The sequence below is a fragment of the Lindgomyces ingoldianus genome (genome assembly GCF_010093535.1).
Source record: "Lindgomyces ingoldianus strain ATCC 200398 unplaced genomic scaffold BDR25scaffold_17, whole genome shotgun sequence".
Classification (NCBI taxonomy): domain Eukaryota; kingdom Fungi; phylum Ascomycota; class Dothideomycetes; order Pleosporales; family Lindgomycetaceae; genus Lindgomyces; species Lindgomyces ingoldianus.
The window spans coordinates 1,083,593-1,094,039 of NW_022985178.1; the positions used below are offsets into that span (position 1 = coordinate 1,083,593).

Consider the following 10,447-nt stretch of genomic DNA (forward strand, 5'->3'; position numbering starts at 1 on the left):
GACAGAAGAATGAATCCAGCTTTGCCTACCCAGACCCTTTTCAATCCAACACTGCGTTCCGCAAAATCGACTCGTGGTCGAACCAATATAGCCCACCGGACATAGATATCTACGCCCCCTTTTCAATCCTACTCGTCTTGGCTACCAGCTCCCCGACAGCTTCGATCGTCTTCCCGCTCACAATCTCGAACACGGACACGTCGGCCGCGAATTCCTTGCCAAGCCAGGTGCGGAGCTCGACAGCGATGAGCGAGTCCACGCCGTACGCATGAAGCGCCTGGTGTGTATCGACGTCCTCGAACTTGATCGACAGCGTCCGCGCCAGCCGCTTGGAGAGAGCTTCGACGACCACTTGAGCGCGCTCGACCGCCGAATCGGCCTCCCGGAAGAGCCGCGCGGCGTCTAAACCGTCGCCGGTGCCGTCATTGCTGCTGCCAGACAAGTCCGCTCGCTGGCTAAAGCGGGCGAAGAGTGGTCTCTGCAGGACTTCGGGTGGCTCAAGCGACCGCGCAAGGAGACTGGCGGGGGTCTCGAGGCCCATAACCATCTGGCATTGGTGGCCTTGTGGATGGTACGACGGGTCGCAGCAGATGTCTAGCAGGGATAGGAACTCGGCCTCCTCGACTTGGATGAATGCCTTGGAGTTCTGGAAATGCTGCTGGAGCCGTTCGGTCTCTGCGACGACTCCGATGCTGCGCATCACACCGAGGTCGATAGAGATTGCTTTCTGGCCGCCCTCGTTGCGATGCCGTGCCAGCGCGTCCTGGAAGGTACAGCCTGCCGCGTAGTTGCTCTGGCCGGGGTTTCCAACCACACCGGAGACGGAAGAGAGCAGTATAAAGAAGTCGAGCTCAGGAAGTAGTGTGTGGAGGTTCCATGACGACTCGACTTTGGAGCAAGAGGTTTGCTCCCATTGTGGCAACGTCATGTTTTCAAACAAGCAATCCTAAAGTCATGTTAGTGGTCGATGAGGACCGCGGGTTTGCAAATTGTTTTGCAACTTACATTCAGAGCCATAGTGGCGACTATGCACCCTCGTATAGGAGGGAGAGTTGTGCCAGCATCTTCTAGCATGTGCGAGAGGGCGTCTTTTGAAGACACGTCGCATTTTGGGGTCGACACAACGATATTCTGATCAGATAACTCACGCACGACCTCGGACGCTGCAGCAGAGGCAGGACCAGACCTCGATGGAACGAGCAAGTGTCTAGCTCCTCTCGTAACCATCCATCTAAGTATCGAGCGACCGATGCCACCAAGACCTCCTGCTACCATGTAAGTGGCTTTTCCATCGAACTTCCATGTTCTCCGGTTGATCTTGGGTTTCTGCTGTCGTGTCAGTACCCATCGTATCAGCTTGGCTCATCTCATCATACCTGGACATGCGTTGATGGATCGACGCGAATTAAGATACGACCTGAGTTCTTCCCACTCGCGAGATATCGAAATGCATCCTCCATCGAGTCCAAGCCATAAATGTGAAGGGGTACCGGCACCCGGACACTTCCATCCCTAACCAGGTCCATCGTCCTTTGCAGAAGCATGCGCGTCACATGCTTTTTATTCAAGTCGTTTTTTATGTAATAAAGGTCGACGCCGGCGAACATGGTATTCTTCGCGAAGCTGGCCATGGGCAGCGACGCATTGGCATTTATCTCGGCCTTGCCAATCTCGATCATCCTTCCGTACGGGGCGATGCAGTCCCAAGAGGCTCGCAAGGACTCCCCTACTAAGGAGTTTAAAACCACATCAACGCCATAACCATTCGTGATTCTCAGGATCCCCTGGGCAAAGCTGGTGTCTCTGCTGTAGAAAATGTGATCCTCAGGGACGTTGAACTTGTCCATTAGGAGCTGCTTTTTGCTGTCGTACCCTACAGTCGCAAACACCTCTGCGCCAATCATCTGCGCGATCTGAAGGGCGACCTGGCCTGTGCCACCGGAAGCTGAATGAATCAGGACTTTCTCGCCTTTCTGCAGGCGCGCGACCTCGATCAACGACTGTATCGCCGTCATACCGGGCATGATGACAGCGCAGGCCTCTTCGAACGAAACAGAGTCTGAAATCTTTTGCGTCGACCATTCACGCGATCTGGCATAGGTTTTCATGCAGTTGAATTCCTGCGCGCAGACACGGTCCCCGACCTTGATCGACTGAACCTCAGATCCTACTCGTGTCACTATGCCCGCGCAGTCTATCCCGAAATCATCTTCCTCCAAGCGGCCGAGGGCCATAAAGACGTCACGGAAGCCAAGACCCCATGCCTTGGCTTCAATCTCAACGTCTTGTGGGCCTAGCTCCTCGTAGTATTCTACGTCTTCTTGGAAGCGTAAAGTCTCGAGCTGTCCACGGGTTTGAATACCCAATCTGAGCGGCGGTCCTGGTAGCCAAGGCTCGGTAATGGCTTGCGGCACTAGAGATGACGCGAGGGCTTTGTTGGTGTCATCATCGTCAACCAGCCGTGCGGTTAAAATCTCGCCGTCTCGGACCATGTATTCAACATCAGCGCTGAGCCCCCGAATAAAGGCTGACTCGAAGACATCAAATACGTATCTCGCACAGGTTGTGGCGTCACGAGTGCTCTCGCCCAGAGTAAGAGAGACGATGCGATTGAGAGCGAATTCGGAGCGTAGAGTACGGAGGAAACCGTCCTTGATCCCTGTGTAGGGGTACGATGATGAGAGCGCGGTGCTCTCCGTATTATATGCAGTAACCCAGAATAGATTCTTACACTGTTGTACCCAGTTTCTAACAGTTTTCAGCGTCTGTTGTTTCATTGGGTGGAGGTATGGCCGGTAGACGTCCGCAAGGCAAACGACATAGTTGTTTGTTTCAAGCTTCTCAACTATCATCTCGGTAAGAGTAAGTACACGGGAATTCCAGGTTGTGTTATGGAGCAAACTCTCCGCGAGCGCCTTTTGGAAGCTGTCGTCGTCATCAATCACTATCAGAACCCTGGTATCTGCATTTGGAAGGCTTGGCTGAGCCGCCGCTCCTCTCGACACCATGAGGCTAGAGCAATGCAAAACATCGTTCTTGTAGTCCCTGATGACTAGGTCGGTCCCTGAGAAGCCGTTGTCTTTCAAAGCTGCATCCCATTGGGAGGGGGTCATCGTTCCATCGTCTTGTCGGTCACACCACCAGTCCGCAGTCGCGCCGAAGCCGAAGCCTATCTCAAAGCGGTCGGGGACCGTAATCTCGTGGAGGACGAGCTGGCCACCCGGCGTCAGCACTCTTCCAAGATTTTGAAGAACGGCACTGATATTGTTGGCGCTTCGCAAGGCACCTGCTGCGAAGATCACATCGTAGCTAGCGGGCTGCATCCCTTGCGCGATGAGGTCTCGATTGACGTCAAGACACGTGAAGTCCATGCGGTTTTGGTGTTCGGCAAATCGTTGTCGGGCATCGTCGAGCGAGGCTGTCAGTGTGTCCGAATAGGTGTACTGAGAGTACGTTATACCCCCTGTACGAGCTTCGATTCTCTGAAAGACTGATAGCACGTAGCTAGTGAGAGCACCTCGACGAGCGCAAATCTCGAGAATCCTCTGGGTGGGCTTCTGATGAGCCAGCAGTCCGAGATACGCCTCAAAATCTTGGTTGCAGACTGCAGCCACTATGTCATCGAGGTAATCCTGAAATATGTCCGACGAAAGGGACAAATCGAGCTCTTGTGGTTCTTCGCGGACTACGGACGGAAAGCTCTTTGCGGCCTCTGTGAACACTCTCCACGATGGCCATCTCATACCAAGGTCTTGTAACTTGCTGATGAGATCGCATCCTGCAGGGATTTCTCTGTTTGGCTTTCCCCGAAGCTGGCGTTCTGTCCAAGAGATGTACTTCTTCACATGGGCTGGCATCCTCTCCCATTCGTCGTGCTGAAGGCTGTCAATGCTCCGCTGCGCTACAGACCTGAGTGTCTCCTCAAGCTCGATCCGGTCGCTGACGGCTGCATCTTCGTTGTCTGGTGATTTTATTGCGGTATTACCCAAGTCATGCGGCTGCTGCGGGGGACGCAATGAAAGGTGTGGCTTCCAGTCGATATGGTGCAGCAACTTCCTCCCGCTATCATCGAGATCAATCTCACGCGACATGATCGGCAACATCTCTAGCCGTTTGAAATATCCAAGAAGAGCGCCTGTTTTGGACAAGATAGCCACCTCACAGTCGAGGCCGGCGCCAGTGCTTTTGAGCTTTGCCTCTGTCAAGACATCGACTCGGTCTGCAGATGGATCCCGCCACGCGGTCTCAGCTATCCAGGCGCCTTTGATCTTGTGCGGCACACAAGTCGGGATGTTCTTCGAGATTTTCTGAGATGGTGGGATTAGGCAGAGCTGCAAGCATGAGTCGAGAACGCCGGGATGGACAACACCCTCCTTATATGAGTCAACTGGAGGCCCAACGTGAACTTCGGCAATGGCGAGATGTTCCCCATCCCAACGAATCTCGTCGGTAAGAGAAAAGGTAGGTCCGTATTGAAACGCGATCTCCTCGAGCCCGTGGTAGAAATCAGCAGTGGCAATTTTCACATTGGCTTTGCTTTTTGTGTTTCGGTAATTGTGAGCGATGGAAGAGGTGAGGAGCTGGAGCTCGTGTCCGCCATCTACTTCGGTTCGGGTTTCTTGTTCGAACTCGACATGGATGAGGTGTTTGTTGCAAGCCCTCCAGTAGTTCTCCGCAAACGAGAAAATTTCTACCTCGAACCGGGTGGAGGTTTTCTCATATGACTGTTGTAATGGACGGAGATGTGTCATGACCTCTGTGGTCTGTCCCGGGGTGACGACGATAGGACTCGTGAATGTGGTCTCTTTCAAATGGTAGCCCCTGATGGCTTGGTTTCCACTGGCTGTTTGTTTGACAGCTTCAATAGCCATTACGATAGAACCTACACCTGGGAAAATGATGCTGTTGCCCACGACGTGATCCGCGAGCCAAGGGACCTCCTCGACGTTCAGCATCTTCCGCCAACGTGGTTGCAGTGGGTTCCAGTCGTTTGTACGTAAGCCCAAAAGACTCTGCGAAGGCTCTTCACGAAGCCGCCAATCACGGCTTAGCCTGGGTTCATGCCAGTATGTCAGTGTCTTATCGAAGGGGTAATCAGGGGTGTCTACTACAGGCTTGGCGACTGGAGAAGGGCCGTCCTGTTGGTTAGCTGCAGTGATCGAAACACGGTGTCCAGAGGTAAACAGCTGACCAACCAGCTGTAGAATGCTTCTGGATGGGGGGTCCTGCCTCGACAGGGCTGAACCGTATCGCGCCGTGCTGTTGCCAGCGTGAGTCATCGTGTCGCGTACGGGTCGCTGCAATGCTCCGTGGGGTCCAATTTCAATAAAGTTGGTGATGGGCTTGAGGCCATCTACCTTGGGCGCAGTGTGGACGATGTATTGCAGTGCGTCAGCGAATCGTACAGGTGACACCATATTATCGACCCAGTATCGCGGGTCTAACAGGTTGATTGTCGCAACCTTCTGGCTTGTTACGGTTGATATCATGATAGGGTTGCCGCTGTGCAATTCTCGTGGCTCGAGATGATCCAAACTAGCCAGGTACTCACCAGCGGCGTGATACATAGCAGGCGAGTGATAGGCCACGCCCGTTCTGATCTTCCTTGCGAAGACGCCATCTTTTTCAAGGTCTTTGTGCAGCTGATCAATGGCACTCTCGTCGCCCGATAGCGTAACGTTGCTCGGGCTGTTGATGCACGCAACAGAAACGGGACCGGGCAGTGACGCTTTCACCAAGTAGGACTCGGCTTCGGATTCCGCGAGATTCACGGACATCATCGCTCCTGGCTGCAGCGCAGATACTGCGGCTATCTGCCCAGCGAGGCGACCTCTGTGATAGGCAGCTGCGCAGGCGCAGCGAAGGGAAAAGGCTCCAACGGTGTATGCCGCCGCAATCTCTCCTGACGAATGTCCGACTATAACATCTGGGAAGACATTGAAAGTTTCCAGTAGTCTTACCAGAGCTATCTGAAGCGCAGTGCATAAAGGCTGGCTGAACTCTGGTCTGTCGATGCATGTTTGGTCTCTGAGTTTATCTATCATACGTCGAGTTAACGAATGCTGTTATGTGCCGATGGCCGAACGCTATGCTTACCAAATAGTGACCACTCGGCTCCCAAACTCTGGAATATACTATCTATCTCGACAAGCGTAGCCTTGAAGACGGGGTAGTGGAGCAGCCCCATCCCCATGTTGGCATACTGCGCGCCTTGGCCGGTGAAGACGAAAGCCACTCCAACGTCACGTGCCGCGCGCTCGCATTTCGCAGCAGGGAGGTCCAAGGTCTCTAGTCCATTCACAATGGAGAAGGCTCTCCAGGCCATGAGAGAACGGCGCGCAGCAAGTGTATAGGCGATATCTCCTAGGAATTCGGCATCTCCATGCGTGGAGCTGGAGGTTCGGAGATACTCATCATACCGACGCAACATTCGTTTCAGTGCAGCTTCATCTCGAGCTGACCACGTCAGTAAATGGTGCCCGGGGTTCGCTTTACTGTTTTTGTCGGTTGCATGGTTCACTCCGTTCACGCCGCCAGACAGGCCGGGGAAGGCCAAGGTATGATGATTGCCTACGAGCGCAAGAGCCTCAATGGTATGGAAAGCATCATCGATGATGACGTGGCTATTGGCTCCACCAAAGCCGAATGAATCGACCGAGATCCGTCGCAGGCCTTGAGTCGGCCAAGGAATGCAAGCAGTAGATACCTAAAACCCGTCAGCGTGGATGTAAATTATATGAGCTCAAATAGAGAGTCTGTACCTCCAGATGGTAGAATTTGGCCTTGATCTTAGGGTTCAATTTCTCAAACGAGGCGGCGCGCGGGATGATACCTTTCTCGAGTATCATGATGCTTTTGAGAATGCTGGCTAGGCCACTACCTCCTTCCAGATGACCAATGTTCGCTTTGATCGAGCCACTGCCAGGTGCGGTCAAGGTTAGTAATTGTCAAAGGACAAACAATTCCCGGGTTCGGAACTAACGACGTGCACGTAGAGGCCCATCCGGAAAACTAGCACCCTCTGGACTTTGGGCTGCACTTACATATAAAGTGGCTCCTTCGGGGATCTGCTGCTCCTGAACACCCGGCCTATTGCAGTTGCTTCTGTGACGTCCCCGATTTGCGTGCCGGTACCTAGGGATGTCAGATACGACGGTCGTTGAAGATTCAGCCACAGAGGATATTACCATGGGCTTCTACATAACGCGTTTTCTCAAAGCCCAAGTTGCAGCTCTTATATACCTGGCGAATGAGTGCCTCCTGCGCGGACTGGTTTGGCTGGGGCATTGTTGGGGTGTGGCCGTCCTGGTTCGAGCCAGTTCCTCGAATCACCCCGCGAATCGTGTCCCCGTCCCGAATCGCGTCAGAAAGTCTCTTTAGCACGAGAACAACAACGCCCTCTGATCTTGCATAGCCATTAGCACGGTGATCAAAACTATAGCACCGACTATCTGGTGACAGGAAGTTCATGTTAGACATATAGAGGGACCATTCTGGGCTCAGTAAACTGTTGGCGGACGCTAACAAGGCCTAGATATACCAGAGATTAGCGCTTCGCGAAGCTCTGGAACACATCTATACGTGGCTCTGCATACCATTGAACTCTGCCCGCTTCTCAAGCTCTGGCACGCAAGATCCACAGTAATCATACTGGATGAACAAGCAGTATTGACATGTATGCTGGGACCCCTCAGGTCGAAGTACCAACTGATCCGGTTAGCCTGGATACTAGGGCTGGTGGCGGTGGCCACCATCTGCGCCGCATGATCTGGGTCTTTGGCAGTCATCATAATGTAGTCTTCTGAGGTAGATGAAGCATAGACAGCTGTATTGGTTCCTGCCACTTTCTCCAGGGGAATCCCAGCTGCATGTTGTAAGTAGTGGGCTCGGGTTTAAGGTAGGTTCAGGGCTCGATGAGAATACCATTTTCCAGGGCTCTGTAAGAAGTCTCGAGAAGCCATCGTTGCTGTGGGTCCATGGCAGCTGCCTCTGTTTCTACATGTCAGCATTTTGGTATACCGAAAGACAGAATCGTCCTGCGTTCTACTTACCGTGGGCCGTGATAGAGAAGAAGGGGGCATCAAACGCAGCGGGATCTCCGTTTAGGAAGTAGCTTCCCCTTGAATATAACTAAGCAGTATCTTTTTAGCCACCAAGTCAGGTTCCGAGAGGAAGCGTTTTGGTTAGACCTGCCGTGTTCTTGAGACCTGAGCCTGGCTTATAGAATGTATCGATGTTTGTTCTGCTCTTGGGCCATTCTCTCATCACGTTTCTCCCGTGCTTAATCATATCCCAAAAGCTCAAGACATCCTCAACTCCATCAGGCAGTCTGAACGAATGGCCTATGACTGCAATTGGCTCCATTGAACGAGATACTTGCACTGAGATGCCAAAGGTGAGACTAGGAGTCAATATCGAGACTTAATATGGCAATTAGAATGGGACTTGCGACTACATTCAACTTTGGAGTACGCGTATGGACTGCAAATGCATATGGTGGTAGTTTATAAGCACCAGAAAGAGATGTCCCACGCAAAGTCTTGGACCCAAAGACCCGTATTGATAGTGCTTCCTGATTAGATGTAGTTACCCCTCTTCACATCAGATCATGCTCGCGATCGTCAGCTTCGGCCAAGAGCTGTTTGCGCCAGTTATCCTTGCTGCTCGCCTCCCAGCGCTAACACTCAATCAGCAGGGGAAGTTGCTTGGCTCACGTGTGTGAAGTTGTCTGGCTCAAGGGTGGCATTAGTGCTGCTTGTGGGCGTCAGGGGGTGGGTCAGATGCCCATTAGATCTTCATATGGTTAATGATAAGGTCTTGGGTATGTGCTTCTGATGCTTATCTAGGAATGCACAACTATGGCATGGCTCGCTCCGGCTAAAGTAACATCCTGGTCTCCGAATCCTCTTAGTCGGCTGTATCCGCTATATGCATTAATCGGTGGACCCTTGTCGCGTCATCGGCAAATTCCCTCCGCCCCCCCAAATTTTACAGTAACCACTGAATATGCCAACAAAGCATCAGCAACTAACGATACCTGCTTATATAGTGAGTATACACGTGAAGCTATACAGTCCTATGTAAAAGGTGTATACTAACAATTCTTTAGTGTAGTCGTTAGCTAGTTCCCACATGTATTACGCTTACAGAGTCTCTGCTTGCCTATCTTGTTAACTACCTTGTTAACTACTTAGTCTCTAATTTTTAAATTATAGTCTCTTACAGCATACACGCCTTAATATATATTAATTTACGCTACTTAATTAGTCTCCTTAAGTAATTATAAAGTGTAAGGGCTATAGTAGGTAAGCTGTAGACAATATACTATTAAATCTATAAAGTTATAGCTGCGTTTAACGCCTCTAGTTTAAAGCGTGCTAGAGCAGCCTATAAAGATTAGTAAAGCAGATAGATAGGCTCTTTTTAATAAGCTTATATAAAGTAGGTGGATGTACTAGGATAAGATTGTACACTAGCTTAAGGTAAAAAAAAGTGTGTTTATTAACTAGTTTATAGTTTTATAATACCTTAATTAAATAAATTAAAACTATTACACATTATAGCTCTTCTTAATTAATTATAATAAAGATTTATGCTAGGTATACTGTGGCTCACCACCGCATGCACGGCCCCACCGCATGCACGGTTTCAGATGCCTACACCTAAGAACTTTTAAGGCTCTACAACCACATATATATTGTAAAATCACAAGATTTTTTAGTGTAGTAATTAGAGAAGCTGCCTAAAGGCGCTAATAAGGTTTTTTATATACAGAAGCGTTTTAGAAGCTCTATTTTACAGGTGCGGCGTAATCTAGCTAGTAAAGGGGCTATATCTATAATTAATAAAAAATCTACATTAACATCCTTCTTATTAACAGATAATTTAGGAGAAGGTGTAAGAGCCTTCTGTTTACCTCTTTTTAAGGCCTTAAGGTTATTTTTAAGTTGTTTGTTTACTTTATAGGTAATCTGCGCCTCCTCTTTTTTAGCTGCCTTTTTACGCTGCTCCTGCAGGCAGATTTCCTTTACCTGCGCCCTTATTTGCTTCCTCTTTTGTAGTTAACGTGCCTTCTTAGCCTTTATAGCTTCTCTAAGCTTAGTTATTTTATCCTTTTAGTGTTATAAAAGCTTCTCCTTAGCATTCTTTTAGTCCTGCCTGTTATGTGCCTCCTGTACTTTATTTAGTGACTGTAACGGCGCAGGCAAGACAATGGGTCCGAATGCGGTATGAATCCACTCAGAGGCATATGGGAGTGCGTGGGGACTCAGAGACCTGGGAATACCAATGACACCTATAGGCCTTGTACGTAGGATATCAGAAAACTACCGAGCTAGCTACAGGGGCGAGGTGCGACTAAATACATGAGGGAATAGGGGTAACAGCAGGGGGCCGGGCAGAGTCGAGTCAGGGTCGAGCCAGGGTCGGAGCCGATACGGAGACCCTT

At 50.7% G+C, this 10,447-nt stretch overlaps 2 protein-coding genes across 2 annotated transcripts in view; one reads left to right on the top strand and one right to left on the bottom strand.

The window, feature by feature from the left end:
* Window positions 1-8: 8 nt before the first annotated feature.
* On the bottom strand, window positions 9-8,746 carry BDR25DRAFT_343218 (polyketide synthase PksD; the record flags this gene model as incomplete). The annotated part of the gene is made up of 11 exons (XM_033693807.1): window positions 9-946; window positions 1,006-1,326; window positions 1,377-6,037; window positions 6,097-6,706; window positions 6,762-6,918; window positions 7,044-7,134; window positions 7,188-7,530; window positions 7,596-7,864; window positions 7,924-7,989; window positions 8,052-8,119; window positions 8,715-8,746. 11 exons carry the CDS (start codon window positions 8,744-8,746, stop codon window positions 110-112), a joined length of 7,455 nt encoding a protein of 2,484 aa, XP_033547372.1. The 3' UTR covers window positions 9-109.
* A 1,476-nt stretch (window positions 8,747-10,222) lies between these two features.
* Window positions 10,223-10,447, top strand: part of BDR25DRAFT_355627 (uncharacterized protein) — a gene marked incomplete at both ends in the record, with an annotated part of 468 nt that continues 243 nt past the window's right edge. The window contains 3 exons of the mRNA XM_033695489.1: window positions 10,223-10,255; window positions 10,301-10,350; window positions 10,408-10,423. Coding sequence (XP_033547373.1) covers window positions 10,223-10,255; window positions 10,301-10,350; window positions 10,408-10,423 — 99 coding nt within the window. The remainder of the gene's footprint in view (window positions 10,256-10,300; window positions 10,351-10,407; window positions 10,424-10,447) is intronic.